Raw genomic sequence first — 21,173 nt, forward strand, 5'->3', positions numbered from 1 at the left:
CAAATTACGACAAGTTGGTACTTGATAGGTCCCTTTACAATGTTCCTCTCTCTATTTCCCTTGCAGTAAGAATTTCTAACCTGATGCGAGTACTGGGGACAGAAGCTGTTCAGGACCCGACAAAAGTGGAAGCTCACGTTAGAGCACAGATGGCAAAGAGACAGAAGTAGGTTGCATGTCCTAAAACAAGAGAGCTTTATTTTAAAGTAGATTTGGTGGTGGTGGTGTGCTGACAGCCCTAGAGACTAAAGTCCTCTACTGAAGCACAGAACAGATGCAGCAAAGGAAGAAAGAATTACAAATTTTACTCAGATGATGACCCTACAACCTATTTCAGCTTTGTCTTGAAAGGCTCTCCTCTGAGAGCTAGAAGAGTTGAGTGTTCATGACCCATCCGTTCTTGGACCCTTGTCCTGAAGCTGTCAACAAGAGGCCCAATTGCAGTGGTGGCTTTACAGCTATCTGCTGGGAACTGGACTGAGACCGACTCGCTTCACAGACCCTCCAACAACTGCTTGTGTAGTAATGACTTTGAGACATGGTCCTCCTGAGCTCACTACATTCAGTCACTTACACTGAGCACTTTCAGGTTTAATACTAAGCAGTTGACTGTTCCAGACAGCAGCATTACCACAGTAGTGTTAGGTGGTGTGTGTACACATTCATCCTCAAGGGAAGTCATCTGGGAAATGCAAAGGTTTCACTGTAATAAAGATGAACTGAGTAGGCTCTTCAAGAAATTAATCTAAAGCAAAGTACCTGAATTAAAAGTTCATATGTGTAGTCTCAAACTACAAATAACCAGATGGCTGGATTTTTTCAGGCAGTGGTAATGATACAGGGCTTTATGCATCATCACCACTAGATCAGGTGCATCCTCTAGCAGTACTGACGGAAAGTTTGTACCATCTGATGATGCTTTAGTGACCTATTTAAAATTAGTTGGTGGGTGCTGATCCAGTTCACACCACAAATTTCCACCATTACAGCTGGCATTAATTGCTCTCTTTCAGCAGAGGCTAAGGTCTAAATGGATTGATCCCTCATCACTAGAGGCATTGAAGGCAAATTGGAGGGTGATGTTGCAGGAAGCTTGCAGTACCACTGTTCATACTTGTTACAACCTGGTCCAGTTTCCCTCTGGATGGAAACCAGTCTCTTGTGATCTAGCGGGTTGGACCCACTCACGTGCTTCTAAGCCAGCCGGGTCTGGGCAGAGTCTGGTTCAGTGTTCCTAACTTTGGGTCTACAAGGCTCACTCCCCTTCCAGTTTTCTGAACAGACCTCCAACAAGCTGCATTTCTGCTTACCTGTTGTCTCTTTCCTCCCACCCAGAGCTCATGAAGAGGCAAATGCTGCACGAAAACTAACAGCGGAACAGAGAAAAGCAAAGAAGGTTAAAAAACTTAAAGAAGATATTTCACAGGGAGTGCATATATCTGTGTACAGGTGAGTGCCTTCTCCCACAGACCTTAGAGGTGCTTTGACTCAATAGATGTTTTTCCCATGTGACTTTTTATAAATACAGATGACAAACACCTGTCTATAAATGTGTGCTAATATGGAGTGTTCCTTTAATGCAAGGCTATTGTCCTCTGGCTCCCTGAACTCCATTAGAAACACTGAAGGCTGTTCAAATTATTTTATGGTAGAGAGAGAAACACTTTCTCAAAAGTAAATAAATGGAAAGATAACTCCATTCTTCACCCTGAATGCTCATGCAGGATGAGTGAATGTAGAAAGTCTCTTTAATACTTCAGTGCTTCTGTAGCGCTTTCCATCCAAGGATCACAAAGCACTTTATGAATTTTAAACCTAATGACACTGAACCTGAGACACTGGGATATTGAATGTCCAGTGTCACAAGCAAAGCTGGCAATAGGACCCAGGAGTCCTGACATCTGATAAAACACCATTCAAAAGTCAGATGAAAGCTTCTATTATAATGTAATATATGTAATAATGTATTGTGTTAGGAGCTGTAAAAAGGTAGATACAGTCCCTGCTCCACACTGAATAAAACCCTGTTGAACATAGGGTTTTTCTTATACCCCGACAGTACTGGAGAGATTGAAGTGAGAGTAAGTACTGGATGGAATTGGAGGAGAGTGAAGGAACCCTCTTTCTCTGTTGTCCATTGTTCGTAGTTCTGTAGTTCCTTTTTCGAATAGATAAACCTTTGCTTTTCTATCCTCAGAGTCAGAAATCTGGGCAACCCAGCAAAAAAATTCAAAATTGAAGCAAATGCTGGGCAGCTGTACTTAACAGGAGTGGTGGTTTTACACAAAGACGTCAATGTGGTGGTAGTAGAAGGAGGTAAGGCTCGGGGGGTGCACTTTCTGGTTAGAACATTAGACGTTCAAAAGTTTGTTTCTAACCAAGATACCCAAATATTTAAATTGCCAATTACTGGGAATTATGGAAGTAAAGGAAGATATTAAGCTGCTATACTTAATATTCTTCTTAGCTTTACTCCGCACCAGCCCTTGTGTAGTCAAGTATGTTAGCTACTTAAGTATTTTAAATAATCCTCTAAATATTTAAACTGTAGCTTATATATTTAAGCATTATTAAATCTGCTAGATTTGAAGTCACAATGCGTTGACAGTGGCAGCTTCTCAGGAAAGACTCTGCCAGCCCTGGGTGAGTGCTACAATGCTTCCAACTTTCATGGTGCTTTACAAACATTCTCTCAGCACATTTTGTGAGATACTATCCCCATTTTACAGCAAGGGAAACAGATGGCACAGAGGTGAAGTGACTTGCCAAAGGCCACTGAGAGTTCCTGTCTCCAAGCCCTGTGCTTAAGTTAGAGACTGTACTCCTTTGTCATTGATCTACAGTATTCTCTTCACCCATGGCTTTTAGCTGGAACTGTGTGTGTGTTTGAGTGTTTAGTTTTTCCTCCATGGTTTCAGGTGTCATTAGCTTTCACTGCTTTTTGGAGGCAGAATGTGACTCTTAGGACTCTTAAATTGAAGTTGTCGGTGAGCAAGAACTGAGTGAAAATTACTATCATCCTCTCTCTCTCTCCAGGCCCAAAAGCACAGAAGAAATTCAAACGTCTTATGCTCCATCGAATCAAGTGGGACGAGCAGACATCAAACACAAAGGGAGATGGTAAGCATAGACCCACATGGATCTGTATGAAATGTGACTAGGAAATGGCAATAGGGTCATTTTGTTGCAACCTGGAAGAGAAGCCATTACTATGCAAATCCTTCTGCAGAACATAATAGATCTGATCGTTTGAGTTGTACATTTGAAGATCTCTGTAATGCTACTAAAGCAAACCAATACTGGGACTGTGATTTAGATGATAAAAAGCCAAGAACTTCAGTGATGGCTTATGCTCCTTGCTATTGTTTACACCAGTTTTCCAGACTGCCTCTCATATTCAGCTGTATGTTTTCTAATGCACAATAAAGCTTGAGCTGGCTTTGCGTTTGCAAGACTCGAGGTTTGAAAAAAACAGACTCCAGTATGGGATAGTGTGTGTACTGCTGAATGACATCCAGTCCTGGCAGACTGGGGAGGTGAGTACTCCCAGGGAGGTGTATGCCATAATTCTGTGAGGCACTCTGAGGTGTATGTTATAATTCTGTGAGGCACTCTGGGTGGTCCTCTAGAACCCAGTACAGGTATGTATCCCTGAGACAGGAAGTGGGAGCCCAGAGCCCAAATCACATAACCCTGGATAATACTGATACACACATAGTGCTGGGAACAACTTCGCTATAAATGTGGTGTCTGTGTAATGCCATCGGCCAACAGTTTTCTTAAATGGGTCAATTCTCCAGGGCAAGCCCTGTGCCTTCATATGTGCTTTATGCGTGCTCAGCCCAATATGGGGAGCTGATCCTGACTGGATGACCCCGGAGTACTACTGTAATAGATATTTCGTAATTGTGTAATGTGAGAGACCAGTCAGTGGCTGTAACTGTTGCTCTGGGCCAGTGATACTCAGACTGAAGATCAGGAGCCACAAGTGGCTCTTTAATATGTGTCCTGCGGCTCTTTGCAGCACATGATATTAAAACAGTGATTTAATTATTAACCAATCAGGATGCTTTTACTGTGTTATTAACCAGTTAAGTTATCAATTAAGTTAGTTATTATATTTGCTCTGGGAATAATTTATATATATAAAAACTTATTTCCCTGTCATACTGTTTAAATACGAGTACATAGTACTCTAGTCAGCTACTACTGTGGCTCTCTTAGGTAATGTTGGTTGCTAATTTGGCTCCTGAACCAGAGATCTGAGTATCACTGCTCTAGGCACATGATGGAGCCTGAAATGGGAATAAAAATGTGATAGAGGGATGTACTCACTGCTGAACCTTCTGTGCAAGTAAGTTAGATCTTCCACGGTATTTGAATTCGATTTTGTGCTTAAAATGTCAGATTATGAAGTCAGGTATAACATAACTATTAATAGCTATGGAGGACTCCCCCCTAAACACAATTAGAAAAGGTGAAGGGAAATCAGCAAACATTTGTGTGCATGCCCAAAATGAGGGAAATGTAAAAGTCTTAGTCTAAATGCAGAAATGTAGTTTGGATTTAGGTGGGAGAAGTTATTTGAGTGGAATGAGAATAGAAGCATGGTCAGGACTGCCACTGCTTAGAGCAGTGGTCCCCAACCTTTCTGTGGGAATAGCACATTCCTAGTCCCTGAAGACTGGCGGGCGCCAGACACCCTGCTGCCGAAATGCCGCCGAGAAGCGGCAGCGGAAAGAAGCGTTGCCGCCGAAATGCTGCCCAGAAACGGTAATGCTTCTCGGTGGCATTTTGGTGGGCGGTTCTCCGGCGGCTGCGCTTGGCGGCGCCACTTTGGTGGCGCGGTGTCCTGCGGGTGCACACAACTGCCCCAGTGGGCGCCATTGCGCCTGCTGGCGCTGCGTTGGGGACCCTGGCTTAGAGATTTGGGGTGGGGAAGACTTGTATTTTTAATGCTGGTGCTTTCTTAGTGACTGCCTGGAATTCCTTATTGGCTGTAGGTCTAAAATCTGCTTTTTTTTTCTAAAGATGATGATGAATCTGATGAGGAGTCTGTTAAAAAGACAAACAAATGCTCTCTGGTTTGGGAGGTAAGTTAGGATCTTGATTTAAAGGAGCATTTTGGGCCTTAGGCTCTAGTGCTTAATTTCTGGGTCACTTGGCTTTTCATTACTGCTGATATTAAAACATGTGTGCAAGCTATAAAGCCTTGTTACTTGCTGCACACTTCTGTTTGCAAATCGCTATGCATAAAGCATTTCACTACCAACTTGATGGCACTTGATTTTTGTTTTGATTGAAGTAGCTTGGCTATGGGTTTCAATATGAAGAACAGTTAGCCAAAAACTCAAAAGGTAATAACAAAATGTTTAAGTATATCAGAAGCAGAAAGCCTGCTAAACAACCAGTGGGGCCCATGGATGATCGAGATACAAAAGGAGCACTTAAAGACGATAAAGTCATAGCGGAGAAACTAAATGAATTCTTTGCTTCAGTCCTCACAGCTGAGGATATTAGGGAGATTCCCAAACCTGAGCTATCTTTTGTAGGTGACAAATCTGAGGAATTGTCACAGATTGAAGCATCACTAGAGGAGGTTTTGGAATTAATTGAGAAACTTAACAGTAAAAAGTCACCAGGACCAGATGGCATTCACCCAAGAGTTCTGAAAGAACTCAAATGTGAAATTGCGGAACTATTAACTATGGTTTGTAACCTGTCTTTAAATCAGCTACTGTACCCAATGACTGGAAGATAGCTAATGTAACGCCAATATTTAAGAAGGGCTCTAGAGGTGATGCTGGCAATTACAGACTGATAAGTCTAATGTCAGTGCCAGGCAAATTAGTTGAAACTGTAGTAAAGAATAAAATTGTAAGACACATAGAAGAACATAAATTGTTGCGCAAAAGTCAACATGGTTTCTGTAAAGGGAGATCGTGTTTTACTAATCTATTAGAGTTCTTTGAGGGGGTCAACAAACATGTGGACAAGGGGGATCCAGTGGACATAGTGTACTTCGATTTCCAGAAAGCCTTTGACAAAGTCCCTCGCCAAAGGCTCCTACATAAATTAAGTTGTCATGGGATAAGAGGGAAGATCCTTTCATGGATTGAGAACTGGTTAAAAGACAGGGAACAAAGGGTAGGAGTAAATGGTAAATTTTCAGAATGGAGAGGGGTAACTAGTGGTATTCCCCAAGGGTCAATCCTAGGACCATCCTGTCCAGCTTATTCATAAATGATCTGGAGAAACAGGTAAACAGTGAGGTGGCAAAGTTTGCAGATGATACTAAACTGCTCAAGATAGTCAAGACCAAAGCAGACTGTGAAGAACTTCAGAAAGGTCTCACAAAACTAAGTGATTGGGCAACAAAATGGCAAATGAAATTTAATGTGGATAAGTGTAAAGTAATGCACATTGGAAAAAAAATAACCCCAACTATACATACAATATGATGGGGGCTAATTTAGCTACAACTAATCAGGAAAAAGATCTTGGAGTCATCGTGGATAGTTCCCTGAAGACGTCCACACAGTGTGCAGCGGAAGTCAAAAATGCAAACGGGATGTTAGGAATCATTAAAAAAGGGATAAAGAATATCTTATCGCCCTTATATAAATCCATGGTATGCCCACATCTTGAGTACTATGTACAGATGTGGTCCCCTCATCTCAAAAAAGATATACTGGCATTAGAAAAGGGCAACTAAAATGATTAGGGGTTTGGAACAGGTCCCATATGAGGAGAGATTAAAGAAGTTAGGACTTTTCAGCTTGGAAAAGAGGAGACTAAGGAGGGATATGATAGAGGTATATAAAATCATGAAAGAGATTAGAGAAAGTGTAGAGTGTAGAGAAAGTGAATAAGGAGAAGTTATTTACTTGTTCCCATAATACAAGAACTAGGGGCCACCAAATGAAATTAATGGGCAGCAGGTTAAAAACAAATAAAAGGAAGTTCTTCTTCACTCAGCGCACAGTCAACCTGTGGAACTCCTTGTCTGAGGAGGTTGTGAAGGCTAGGACTATAACAGGGTTTAAAAGAGAACTGGATAAATTCATGGAGGTTAAGTCCATTAATGGCTATTAGCCGGGATGAGTAAGGAATGGTGTCCCTAGCCTTTGTCAGAGGGTGGAGATGGATGGCAGGAGAGAGATCACTTGATCAGTACCTGTTAGGTTCACTTCCTCTGGGGCATCTGGCATTAGCCATTGTTGGTAGACAGGATACTGGGCTGGATGGACTTTTGGTCTGACCCAGTATGGCCATTCTTATGTTTTTATGAAATGTGCGTGGTTTATCTTTTTAAACCTCATTCAGATGGAGAAAACAGTGTGGTGACTCTCTGTCTAGTCCACACAGAAGTATTTTTGCATTTGGAAGGGTATAATGCTGGGAAATGCAGAGGATGCATGATCCCATTCAAATATCTAATCACTGTTCAAAGGAAGCTTCCAGGACTAACTTATTGCCTGCTTTTTGCAATGCAGGAGAGCTGGGTTTCAGACTCTTACTCTGGTGGAGGGAGGTAGCATACTCAGCCCTTGTGGAGGAGAAAGCAGTCAATGCTTTCTATGGCTAACTAGTGACAGGAACCAAGTTGGCAGCTTTCAAAAGGTGTCCTGGCCCGAAGTACTGTGGCTATATAGCTCCCTTGTGTTCCAAGTGACTTGAGGTTGGGGCCCGCACCCTTCAGTTTTCATGATCACATCCTTTGAGATGCTATATAAAAATATTGGCATCTCCACAGTCTTTGGAGATTATCCTGTATGGCATGATAAAAGACACTGGCTATGCCAGACAAAGATAGACACAGACTGGAATAAAACATGTAACTTCAATTAAAGCCACTGAAGTGCTCTTAAACACTTCAGTTTGTTGCGGACTGTATCAAAGGAAAGTCTTTTCCTGGCAGTTCATTTAAAAGAAAACATTACTAAATGACAGTGGAAATTGCCATTATTTAAGCATGTTTCTCTACAACCTTTCACCTCTGCACAAATAAAAATAGCACTAATTTAATTATACAAATCATAGTTCCTCTCTGAACATTTGTTTAGAAACCTGAGAAATTACTTTAGAATTGAAAAAGAGGTTTATTCTTGATTCCTCTTGTAATTGTGGTTGCATTTGCTTGGTTGTTTTTCCTGTTAGCAAGACGCATCAGAAAACTCCTACTCTCTGTCTTATTTCAGGGTACAGCGAAGGATCGCAGCTTTGGTGAAATGAAATTTAAGCAGTGCCCCACTGAAAACATGGCACGGGAGCATTTTAAAAAACATGGAGCTGAGCACTACTGGGACCTGGCTCTGAGCGAGTCCGTGTTGGAATCCACAGACTGAGGGTGCTGCTGCCCCCAGCGTTCCCATTGTTAATTTGAGAACAATACCTGGCTGAAAACTTGGACAGAACTCCCTTCCTCCCCTCAAATCCCCACAGTACGTTGCATATGATTAAAGAAATATTTTTAAAAAAACAATCACAGCTACACTGTTTTCTAGATAAACCCAACTCTTGGAAATTGTGGTGCAAAACCACTGGAAAGTGGTATCCGCCAGAGAATTTAGTTTTGAGGAGGTGGGAGGGACAGAGAAAATTGTTTTCAGTAGTCTCTTTAGTCTTTCACATACGGCTGTCTCAAGTGGAGGTACAAACACCTCCTTGCTTTGTCAGCTGTTCCATAGATGAAGTCTGACATTGGACAAACTATATGGTGCACACAATCAAAGCTTGCTCCTTTGGTGGGCAGGGAGGCAGTCTGGGAGCAGCCCCAAATGGTCTGAGGATGCAGTATGGAGCATTGGAATTTGTAAAGCAGAGTAGGAGATGGGGACTTAGCCCACATCCTATATTTACATAATAAACTTTTTTAAAAGAAAGTCAAAGATGTGTTTCTTTACATGGGAGTTTCAATTAGCCTGCTGTTACTCACTGCAAACCATGTTCTTCTGTACTTGACTCTTGCATCAGTCTTATACCATAGCCTGGGTATATTTGGAAGGATTGTTTGACAGCCTTAAAATCAAGGGCCCACTCTGCAACAAACATGGAGGGAAGATGGTCCTTGCTCTCAACTGTAAAATCTAAGAGAAGTAAGAGAGCTTATGGGGAGAGGGATACAACCAAATACATGTTTTTATAGACTCTTGCAGTTCTCTAATTATAAACAAAAGATGCCAGCTCAGCTAGCCATCATTAATTGGCGGATCTTGAAGTACTTGATGAGGAAAATGGACTGGCCCTACAGATGAGTTCAGGGAGAATATTCCATGCATAAGAAGCAAAGTGGAGGAAGGGTCAGATTGTTTTGTTGTGAAGCTGGTGTGAGTAGCAGCAGTTGAGGGCTGATGTTTGGAGAGAGGAGCAGACAAGAATGAAGAGGCAGCATCGTGAAGCTTGAACTTTAATATTTAGGGAAAAGTGGAATTCTTGTAATATCCTGTGCAGCATTGTAAATTGCAGCAGTAAATATGCTCAACACTTTTAGCTGTAGTGCACGTTGTACTGTGCTTACTGAGGCAGTTACTGTCTGTTAGATTGGTCCTTAGAAGGAAAATACGTTGGTGAGTGGGTTTCTTCAATTACCATTAGCATGAGCTTCTACAGCCAGAGCTGGCTTGTCTTGTATTTCGTGCAGGTAACTTCCTTCACTGTATGACAAGCTTTGAACCTGCTTTTAAATTCATGGAAATGTCTTGGTGTCATCCCATTTATTTCAGTTGGATGCTTATCCCAGCTGCTGCAGAGATGAAAAGTAAATAGCAGCTGTCCAGTGTCTTTTTTTTTTTAATGAAGTGGGAAAGGGTTCCCATAAGCACATTTTTGTTTTCATTCATCCCTAATTAGGTTAACAGGTTGATGCATAACGGGAAATATAGAATATCTGTCAAGGTTGGAACACTAGATCTGATCCTGTCCTTTCATCTTGTGCAGACAACTACATCAGTGCAAAGTGGAGGTCAAATGCTATCAGATCAGTGTGGTAGCCTTTTACACTCATTTCATAGTGCTGGGAATGACTGTGCAAAGTGCAGGACAATGGAGAATTAAGCACAGTGTTTCTGTGAATGCAGGATCTCTGTTTTAATCTGGTCCTATTGCTTCATTCCGTAGCTGGAGTCAAACTTTTGAATACATTCTCAGAAATAGGACTTCAAGGGAGGAATAAGTAGCTCACCTAGTGTCTGGGGGCTGGGGTAGAAATGCCATAATAGTTTGTTGCTAATCAGGATGGCCTGCATAGTTGCGCTTCAGGTTTCTAGTAGGATTAGTCATTTTTGTCTCTTTGGCACAACAGTGCTTCGGTTTATACTCTCAACTATTTATGCTCTGATGTTGACACTACTTCCTGCTGTAACTCATTCTAAACAATGAAAGGGACTTTGTATATTGTGTCCTGAATGTAGGAAAGACTCAAGATTGTATTAACATCTAATTCTAGATTTTCTTTAATTGTGTACTGACAAGTCTCAGAATAAACTGGTTTTGCTCAATTATATGAGGAACTGGATCCAAGACACGAGCTTATGATGTGTCTACCACAGGAGCAAAATATTGTATGATGGGAACTAGGATGGCTGGTGGTAAAGAGACAGCTTCCTGTAACTTCCCGAAAATCATCTTCCCCCCTGTGAGCTAAAGCTCAGGAACCACTTCTCTTCCATCAGCCTGCCTTCTGCAGAAGCTGGTGTGAAGTACCACATCTTGTTACAGAGAGCTTTAAAATATGCCTCTTCATTGTAAAGAGACAATCTTATTCACATTTTTTAAAAACCAGATATTGTTTCTTGAGCCATCTTAATTTAATAACAAAATCTTAATATTTAATTAACTATTTGTGCTGCTTGGTTTTTCTTATTTTGGCTGAGGACAATACAGTATTAGAATACTTTTCTCCTTCAGGTAAGGCTTTGTTACTTTGGTTGTAAATTGGTATTGTCTGTTAATTGTTGGTTTGTTTTAAAATGTACTGTAAAGAAGCAATTGAGAGGGTTTATCTCTTGTAAGAGCTTGATTTAAAAAAACTTTTTTTTACAAGTTTAGGTAATTACTCCTTTAAAAGTGGTAATTTGTTTCTCTACGTTTATCCTTTTTTTTTTTAAATCTCTTCTGTGGCAGGCTCTGCTCAGTAAAACAGCCTGTTGCTCTCTTCTACAAACCACCTGCTGCAGGTTCTACCATTGATGTGGGGTGCCTTTGCAAAATGGTGCCTGTGCTGAATGAGCTGGGCTAGTTGTGTTTTTGATGCTGCTCTCTTGGGCAGAAGAGGGGAGGGTGCTAGGTTTGCAGGCCAAAAAGGTGGTGGGGAGAAACAGAGAGCATAAGCGTTCTTCCACAACTTGGGCCTGTGGCCATCTGTAAAGGCTGCTGGGAGAAAAAACATGAAGAGGGGAGGAAAGCACCATGGATGCTGGGACCGTGGCCATGGTGCAAGGAAATGCAAAGGATGCCAGGCGTGTGGTTAATGGCAGGTGCGGGGAAAGAAGTGTAACAACTGTTGGCAGCATCAGGCATGTGGGTGGGGGGGAGGAGCACAAAGGATGCTGGGAGCATGGGCAAGGTGGGGGGGAGGAGCACAAAGGATGCTGGGAGCATGGTCAAGGTGGGGGGGGGAGACACCGTTGACCCTTTCCCCAGGGGCGGGGGAAGGCCTCGGTCAATCATTCGCGCTCCCTTCCCGCCTCAGGTCTAGCCCCCTACACTTCGCACATGCGCAGTGATAGGAAAGAGTGCCTCGCTTCACGGCGCACGCCCGGCGCTTGTTTTAGAGAGAGCGGCCCGCATGCGCAGGAACGTGATTTCCTCAGGCTTGCGCACAATCGATTGAGAGGGATGGGGTGTTTGCGCGGTCACGTTTGCGCATGCCCAGTATGCTCCGCGACGCTGACGAGAAGTTTGGCATGTGCGCCACCACTGTGTGGCGCGTGCGTCGTGAACATCTTGCGCCTGGAGGCGCTCGGCGCGTGCGTAGTTGGCAGCGTCCCGAGAGGGTTGGCGCATGCGTACTAGGTGGCTGTGGTTCTGAGGCTAACTTTGAGAAACCTAGTACAAAATGGCGGCCGATGGGCGGGCTCCGAGCTGTGTTGGGGATGGAGAATAACCAGCCCCTGGCAGCTGCCTAACCGGTTAGCGGCTCAACGAGCACAGGAGGGGCCCTTCAGGGGAAGGGGTCCGTTAAAAGCCCCGCAGGGAGCGAGGGGGGCGGGGTTGCGGCGCGTACCCCGGGAGGGAGCGTGAGTCGCGCGCTCCCGCGACCAGTGGCGGCCGCGCGACGCTCCCACCGTTTCGCGCGAGTGCGCGCCCGGCCCGGCCCGGCCCGTGGGTCTCGGGACTGGGGGGGGGCGCGTGCCCGTGAGAGAGGCCGGGCGGTGGGCTGTGGCAGAGCGACCCCTGGGTGCCCCAGAGAGGAGGCGTGTAGCGGCCTGTCGCGCCTCCGGCCCCGGACAGGCCGGGCCCAGTTCAGCGTGAGGGGGTTTCACCTCTGGGCGTTGTGCCCGCTCTAGGGGGCGGGGATAGAGCCGCTCCATTTGCTGGAGGGGGGGGCGTGTTTGCTTTGCTCGCTGTTGCATTGCATGCGGTTGCGGGGTGGGGGCCGAGACCCTCGCGCGCGCGGCGTCGGGCGGGTTGCGCGCGGGGATTGCGTGCCGGCGAAGGGGGCTGGAGGCTAGGGCTGAACGTCGCGGCATGGAGGCGGCGTAGGGACCCCAGCGCCCAGGGCAGAGGCTCATTGCGGTGTGCACCCTGGGGCGATTGGGAAACCCCAGCACGCAGGGGCTGCGCGGGTGCCCTGCTCGCATTCCCGCGTTGCACGACCGTAGCCGGACTGCGAAGCCCTAGCACAAAGGCGCAAAAGGGGTGCATCGTTACATGCATCCTTCTTTGGAAGCGGCCCCGGTTAAATATAGCATACCCGTGCGGCGGCCAGCCCAGCCCATCTCTGCCCGGGCGCGCGCACAGGAGGCACGCTCCCCCCCCGGGCGAGGGGGGAGGGGAGGGCGGCTGAGCGGTGCACGCGCTTCCCGGCCGCGGCGGAGGGTAGCGGCGCTGCTGCTTGTGCGACCAGGGGAGGAAGATGGCGGCCGGCGGCGGAGGCAGCAGCAAGGCCTCCTCGTCGTCGTCCTCCTCGGCGGGGGCCCTGGAGGCATCGCTGGACAGGAAGTTCCAGTCGGTCACCAACACCATGGAGTCCATCCAGGGCCTGTCGTCGTGGTGCCTGGAGAACAAGAGGCACCACAGCACCATCGTGTATCACTGGATGAAGTGGCTGAGGAGATGTGAGTGCGGGGGGGGGGGGGACCATGGCGGGAGGTGGAGATTGGGGGGGGGGGCTCTTGAGAAAAAGGAACCGCGGCCTCATTATCTGCCCCTGGGTGAACGAAGAGGGCACCAGGAGGGAGATGTGGGGGGCGGGGCATCTAGGAAAGTAGGCACCACAACCCCATAATTTTTCATTGGAGGGGGGGAGGAGGCAAATGTAATGACTCCCCATCCAACCATTGAAACAGGTTCGCCAGGCTCATGATGGATTCTCCCTTGCTAGCCGTTTTTAAATCGAGATTGGGTGTTTTCCTAAAAAGCATGCTCTGAGAATTATTTTGGGGAAGTTCTCTGGTCTGTGTTATGCAGGAGGTCAAGATTCGAACTCTGAATTGGGAGAGTGAGGTTAGGATGGAGGCATTAGGGGCTGTGAGGGACTCTGGGGAAATAATCCCTTTCTTCCTTTCACTTGCCTTCCATGTCTAGTCCCTTCTCCCCATTTTCCAAACCCTGTTAATCCAGACATATCTCCTGATATGAATCTCTCCTCCTTCCCCCCCCCCCCGCAGTTATTGACATATCTTTGTTCCTGTGTCACTTACCCTGTGATTCCCACCCTACAGACTCATTAATCTGCATCTTGTTTATATTCCCTCACTATGCATCAGGTTCTCAGTGGCTTCCCCTAGTTATTTAAGCCACCCCCACTCCTACCCAGATGGTTCCTTTATTGTGTTTTAAATACTTTGGAGTCTATAAACAGAACTATCGGTCTGTATATACCTGGTACAATCAGAGATGTTTGCAAAATGCGTTGGTTTTCTTAGCTTGAAAAATGCCATTTCTTTCATTTATTGATTGATGATTTGTGGTGTTAATAAGAAATAATAGAAATGCATGGTGCCTCTAACATTGTACCTCTTTAAAATAGATCTGTTTCAGAATTTAAAAGATCTTGCGTATGAATTTATAGTGATCATTTGGGAACCCATGATTTACTGTGAATTTCTAAATTGGTTGAGATCTTCGTTTATAGTTCAGGACAAGTCTGGGAAATCTGTTGCGTTGCTTAGAATTCTTGTATGTTTGGTATTTGATTCACAAGCGGAAATGTTCAGTTTGAAGTGGATGTGAGTGTATAACCTTTACAGTAATAGACGTTCTAACACAACTTCACAAAAGTCCAAAAACTGTAGTGGGAGGCAACAGAATGTTTGGGGTAGGGAGAGAGGGAGTGTATTGAGAGGATGAAGGGGAAACAACTACCTTCTTGTACCACAGGTTTCAAACGTATATTTAATAATTGATAGCTAGTCTTCTTCCTGCTTTAGTAAACTTATTGAAGTTAAAGATCTCTGAGGCATAATTATCCAGAGAAGAAATTTTTGGAGCATGTAACTTCTAGGCAAGCCATTCTAATCTCTCAGTTTTATCATATGGCATTATCATTGCTGTGTATGTTCCTTACAATGTTAACCAGTAACTAAGGAGTCCTCTCCAGAGTCTCGGGTCTGTACTTATTAATACTTGCATCTGAAAGATTTTAGTATACAATTCCAAGAAAAAAATAAGGATGTAAATTAACCTCCCGGAACATCAGCTCTCATTTTTGGGGGCTAGCCACAGGCTTCTTCCCCCACTCCCAAAATAGAAGTCTCTTTAGATGTGGGTAGGAGAAAGAGTATTGGATATTAAAATCAAATCTAGAGAGCACTGGCCGTAGTTGTATTGTGGACTTGACAGTGGAGAGATTAATCTTTTTCACTAGTCTAAACATGGTTTGATCATCTTTGCTGGAATTGCTCTTTCATATGTCCTTAAAACATTCAAATCTCGTACTGTCTCAGTATGAGCTAAAGCAAGTTTTGCAGGCGTAAGGAGGTAACATTAAAGTGGCATTATAACTTTTTATGTTATGCTTAAAAATGTTTGAAATAGTTCATTCTCCATTTTAAGGGTTGATTAGAAGTGAGCTGTAGCTCACGAAAGCTTATGCTCAAATAAATTGGTTAGTCTCTAAGGTGCCACAAGTACTCCTTTTCTTTTTTCCCTGTTTACTTTGATTGTATTTGAGAGCTCTCTACAGAAGGAAAACAGGATTGATTCCTCATTCAGGAACTATGTCCTTCACTTGCATCACTTATTCTAATCTGAGCAGGCTGAGGAATGCTGTGAATTAATTGGCAGAATAGATTGTAAATTGTTATGAATTTTGATACTTGTGAGGTACAGTTATTAGGGCTTGAATTGCAGATATTTATCTAGATGCAGAGATTATGGCGAGTAACTATTACACACTGCTTCAGTTAGCATAACTTTTGCATTTTAAAATCATACATCAATTCTTCCTAGCAGTCTGAAAGTCTCAAAAGCAAGACTTGCTTGTCATTTGGAATAAACTGAGATGTATCTTGCAACAAAGGTCAATGAAAATTAAGGTTTTGGAGCAGTCTGCAAGTAAAGGGGATATTTTGTGGGAGTGGGCATTTGCAACTCAGCTAGCATGAGGGTTCAAATATAAAATTAAACTATTTTCTTTGCCTTTTAATCAGCATAAAAAACACTTCATTGTTTAAATTTTCAACAGTACAGTTGTCTGACTTACTAAAATGTTATACTGTTTATTATTGTCAAAGGTTGTAATTAAACTTTATTTTCAGATATGTGAACTCAAATGTATATCATAGTGAGAAGTGAGTCTTCTAGGGCTGGGATTGCTGGGCAGAGCAAAATAGAGTAGTTCATAATTTTCTTTTGTTTTGGTAGTGTGACAAGTAGTTAAGTTGTCTTTTTTAATGGTACCATGTAAGAATCAAAATATTAACTCTTAAGAAACTGCTTTTGTCAAAACCTCTAATGACCTTTTCTAAAGCTCAGAACCAGTACTCCATCCTCATCCTCAATCTGTCATCTGCCTTTGACACCATTGATCATGCTCTTCTTTATATCCTGTCCTGTCATGGCTTCCATGACCGTATCCTCTCCTGGTTCTGCTCTCTAATTGCTCCTTCAATGTGTCCTTTGCATCATCCTCTTCATCACCCGCACATTTCTGTGTAGTTTCCACAGATCTCTGTCCTTGAGCCCCTTCTTCCTCTATACCTTACCTCTGGGTAATCTCACCTGCAAAGAAAATTCAGCTACCGTTTCTCTGCTAAGGACTCACAGATCTACCTCTCTACTCCAGACCTGTCTTCTATCCAAACTAAAATCTCGGTCTTTCTGACATCTACTTGTGAATGTCTAGCCATCAGCTCCGTCTCAACATGGATAAAACAGAGCTCTTAATCCCCTCCCCCATAAACCTCCCTGTTAACTCCAGTCCCATTCACTGTGGACAACACCACCATCCTGCTTGTCATTCAGGCCTCTAACCTGGGCATCATCTTTGACTCAGATCTCTCTCTAAATCCTCCCATTTAGGCTATATTTAATTTTCCACATAGGGCCTTTCTTGTTCATTCACTTCTAAAACTCTTGTCCAGGCTGTCCTCTTGCATCTTGATTACTGCAACATCCTTCTCTCTGTCCTCGACAAATGCAGTTTTGCCCCACTCATATCTGTTCAGAATGTTGTCACAAAGATCATTTTCTTAGACTATGTCATCCCTCTCTTTGCATCCCTCCTCTGGCTCCCCCTTCTCTATCACATCAAACAAGCTTTTTACTTTCACTTTGAAGGAGCTTCATGGCCTATCCCTACCTATTATCTCTTAAGCTTAAGTTAAGATTTTGTCATGGTTATTTTTAGTAAGCCATGGACAGGTTGCAGGCAATAAACAAAAATTAATGGTAGCCTGTGACCTGTCTGTGACTTGTACTAAAAATAACTGGGAGTGTGGGGGGAGGGAAGGAATGACAGCTGAAGCCCCACTGTGTGGGGACTGACAGCCTGAGCCGCACTACAGGGGCTGGGGCGCACATCTCCTGTCACTGGTAGCTGAAGCCGAAGAAGTCATGAAAATGCAGTAAAGTCACAGAATCCGTGACTTCCATGACCTCTGCGACTAAATCATATTCTTACTTATGCACCATCGAGACATTGATTTCCTGCCTTCCATCAGCCCAGGATGCATAGGGCCCTACCAAATTGGACATGAAAAATACGTCATGAACTGTGAAAACTGGCTATTGTAGGGGAGACCAGATTTCACCGAGTTGAGCAGCTGGAGAACAGTGGCTGCTGGCTGGGAGCCCAGCTCTGAAGGCAGCACCACCACCAGCAACAGCATAGAAGTGAGGGTGGCATGCTATGGTATTGATGATTACCTGTTCTGTTCATTCCCTTTGAAGCACCTGGCACTGGTCACTGTCAGGATACTAGGCTAAATGGACCTTTGATCTGACCCAGTGTGGCCATTCTTACGTTACTGCCACCCTTACTTCTGTGCTGCTGTTGGCGGTGGTACTGCCTTCAGAGCTGGGCACCCAGCCAGCAGCTGCCCACCAGCTGCCGAGCTCTGAAAGCAGCAGCACAGATGTAAGGGTGGTGGTATCACTACCACCCCCACAATAGCTTTGTGACACACACCCCCTTGCACTTACCCCATTTTGGGTCAGGTCCCCAACGGTTACAATACCGTTAAACTTCAGATTTAAGTATCTGAAATGTATTATTTTTTAAATCTTATGACCACGAAATTGACCAAAATGGTCCATGAATTTCTAAGGCCCTAATGATGCAGCTTCCATCACCCACTTGATACATTTTCAGATACCTTCATGCTTTCTTCCATGCTGCCCCTCATGCTTGAGAGGAACTCCCCATAAACACCACAAAACTAATTATTCTCCTTCAGATTCCACTTTAAAAACTCTCCTTTTCTATCATCCCTACAAAAACTTGACAATAGTTAGCTGGCTGTTGTACTGAGTCCACTGCATATCATGCTGAGCCAATTTATGTCTCATTGTTTCCTCGTACTCTCTTACCTGTCTCTGCATCCACCTATTGTTTGTTGCCTCATACTTAGGGTATGTCTACACTTACCAAGGATTGATGCGGTGATCGATCCACTGGGGGTCGATTTAGCGGGTCTTCACTAGACCCGCTAAATCGACCACAGAGCACGCTCCCATCAACTCCGATACTCCACCAGAATGAGAAGATTAAAGAAACTCTCCTGTCGACCCAGTGCGGTGTGGACACCACAGTAAGTTGACCTAAGCTACGTCGACTTCAGCTATGTTATTCACATAGCTGGAATTGCATAACTTAGGTCGACTTAACCCCGTAGTGTAGACCTGCCCTTAGGTTGTGAGCAGTTTGGGGCATGGACTGTCTTTTTGTTCCATTTTTACAACACCTAGCACAAAGGAGTTCTGGTCCATGAATAGGAATGGTCCATGATAATACAAATAATAGCTGGTAGTAATTAAGAAAATTTGATTTGCTTTTATTTTCTGCAGCTCTTAAATGTATTTTTACTCTAAAAGCCTGTAAAAATATCTAATAGCTATTATTTTCGGAGAGCCTCTTGCAAAAGGTAGAATTAATAAGATAACAGTGTGGATTTATCTCAGAATTCTTAATAGAGTTTTTATAAGATTAAAATGAAGGTACAGTAGAATCCAGTTGTCCGACCCTCCTTTAACTAGTTCTCCTTATTAACCAAACAACCAGCGCACACAGGTCCGAAAGAGGGTGATCTCTCCTGTGCCCTCTAGATGGCATTGCAGCCTCGCACTTTCCCATTCTCTGGGTTATCCGAATTTTTGGTTATCCGATCTGGCCTGAGTCACAGATGCGGCTTCTAATTTTCCCAGGGGGGTGCTCAACCTCTGCTCAGTCCCAGGCCCCACCTCCACTCTACCCCTTCCACCAAGGCCCCACTCCCTCCCCGCCTCTTCCCCTCCCTGGTCCACCCCCGCCCCACCTCTTTCCGCTTCCTACCCTGAGTGCACCCTGTCCCCCTCTGCGCCCTCCCCCCTAGTACCTCCTGCATGCTGCAAAACAGCTGTTCTGTAGTGTTCAGGAGGCGCTGGGAGGGAAGGGGAGGAGTTAATCGGCAGGGGCCACTGGCAGGTGGGAGTGGGGCGGGGGAGGGAGGGGAGCTGGCTGCTGGCCTGAGTCCCAGTTAGATTGAATAAATGGGGTTCTTCTTGTTAGAGCCCTGTCTGGGACAATTTTTTAATCCCACCTCACAATTCCCATTCGCTCCTGCATTTTTTTGTTGAATAGTTATCCTGCAATTAAGACAGCAAATCCCAGTCCCACTGCAGGCCTCTACTGCTTGTATTTATATTGAACTGGTGTTTACATCTCTTAGTAGGGTGACACTGTTAAAGGAAGCATTGTACAAAAATTAAATTGATCAGTGTTATAGGTGGTATTTCTGAAATGATACTTGCCTTATACAGTATTTTTTATGGTTTACAAATTCATTAAATATATGAATAAGAGAATTAGAAATTTTTCTATGAATTAGAATATCATCTGTAGTGACATTAGCAGCACTTTTAAAAAGATCATTGATTTTCATGCTTCAGGTTGGAAACTGTGGTCAGGAAGAAATCTCCCCACTTACACCCACCATCATATAATCAGTCTTACACCCTTGGCTAGGTTCTCATCTAATTGTTTCTACCATTCTCTGGATACTGCTTGAAACAGAACATTTATTGATTTTTGTTTTGATATTTGAATTATTTTCTTTAATTCCAAAGTTTTCTTCCTCTGTTTATATCATATAGTATGTATGTGTTATAAAATCCTGGCAGATTTTTTTTCCCTCTACATTTCTCTACTTTAAGTCTCTTAACAGATAAGGTACTATCTAATTCTTATACAAAAGATGTGATGCTATTTGAATGGAACCATTCCTCTTTTAATACAAAATTAGCGCTGACATTTAGATATCTGTCAGCACATGATTGAATCACCTCTTCACCAGTTTTCTGTTCTAGTAATAAAATCATAAGGACAATGACTGCTTGCTTATGTGAAAACCGAAAGTTTCAATAAAACAGACAATATTTGCTTTATAGAAGTATAAGGTATTTAATGCTGTGAATCACTTTTTCTCCAAAACTTACTACTGTGAATCTATGTTATAAAAGGTTTCAGAGTAGCAGCCGTGTTAGTTTGTATTCGCAAAAAGAAAAGGAGTACTTGTGGCACCTTAGAGACTAACCAATTTATTTGAGCATAAGCTTTCGTGAGCTACAGCTCACTTCATGCATCCGATGAAGTGAGCTGTAGCTCACGAAAGCTTATGCTCAAATAAATTGGTTAGTCTCTAAGGTGCCACAAGTACTCCTTTTCTTTATATTATAAAAGACTTTCTGACAGGAGTATCTAATTTATTCAATGTGCTTAGTATTTAGTCACAACTTAAATATAACTGCTTTTCAGGTCAGTAAACCATGCATTTATTAACTTGAGACATGTTAGTCCATCAAGCAATATAACATCACTTTAAAAAAAAAAAAGTACAGGAGGTGCAATTGAAGAAGAATTTGAAAAACATTTGGCCATAGGCAGTGTGAGATCAATAATACAGTTTACTGTTTCATGAGAAGCACTGATGTCTCCTTTACAATTTTTTGAGACATCATGATTGAATAAAAGGTCTCTTCATTCATTGATGTATAATAAGAATTTATTCAGGTACCTCCCAGTATGTTAACTGTATGTATTCCCCGCTTACCAGTTGCATAACACAATGGTATGATTGAAATTTGCTTCTCTTTTTGCATATGACTGTTTCATAAAACCAGTGTGCAGCATGTGTTCTTATTTTGATGTAGTTTTTAATCACTAAAACGCTGCATATTAAGACTTGTGTATAACTAAAGATATAGCCTTATCAACTCTGATTTATTTGAACATACTTTTTTTGTAGTTTGTAATTTGGAAGGGTTAGAAGAACCAATTGACCCTAACTGAAAAAAATAAATCTTATTTCTGC

General features: G+C 43.5%; 2 protein-coding genes across 8 annotated transcripts in view; both read left to right on the plus strand.

Annotated features, from left to right (window-relative positions):
* PRPF3 (pre-mRNA processing factor 3) overlaps window positions 1-11,369 on the plus strand; it is a 28,321-nt gene extending 16,952 nt beyond the window's left edge. For all 5 annotated transcript variants that reach the window (XM_073323406.1, XM_073323408.1, XM_073323405.1 and 2 more), the window contains 6 exons: window positions 67-166; window positions 1,336-1,449; window positions 2,198-2,316; window positions 3,037-3,120; window positions 5,032-5,093; window positions 8,202-11,369. In XM_073323406.1, the coding sequence (XP_073179507.1) occupies window positions 67-166; window positions 1,336-1,449; window positions 2,198-2,316; window positions 3,037-3,120; window positions 5,032-5,093; window positions 8,202-8,348 (626 nt within the window). In that variant the 3' untranslated portion in view covers window positions 8,349-11,369. The remainder of the gene's footprint in view (window positions 1-66; window positions 167-1,335; window positions 1,450-2,197; window positions 2,317-3,036; window positions 3,121-5,031; window positions 5,094-8,201) is intronic.
* Window positions 11,370-12,593: 1,224 nt separating this feature from the next.
* The window catches only part of RPRD2 (regulation of nuclear pre-mRNA domain containing 2), a 49,434-nt gene continuing 40,854 nt past the window's right edge, over window positions 12,594-21,173 (plus strand). Inside the window, exon 1 of one of the 3 annotated variants that reach the window (XM_073323258.1) lies at window positions 12,594-13,280. In XM_073323258.1, the coding sequence (XP_073179359.1) occupies window positions 13,079-13,280 (202 nt within the window). In that variant the 5' untranslated portion in view covers window positions 12,594-13,078. The remainder of the gene's footprint in view (window positions 13,281-21,173) is intronic. The other 2 variants (XM_073323257.1, XM_073323259.1) reach the window with 2 other exon arrangements.

The sequence above is a fragment of the Lepidochelys kempii genome, chromosome 24 (assembly GCF_965140265.1).
Source record: "Lepidochelys kempii isolate rLepKem1 chromosome 24, rLepKem1.hap2, whole genome shotgun sequence".
Taxonomy (NCBI): domain Eukaryota; kingdom Metazoa; phylum Chordata; order Testudines; family Cheloniidae; genus Lepidochelys; species Lepidochelys kempii.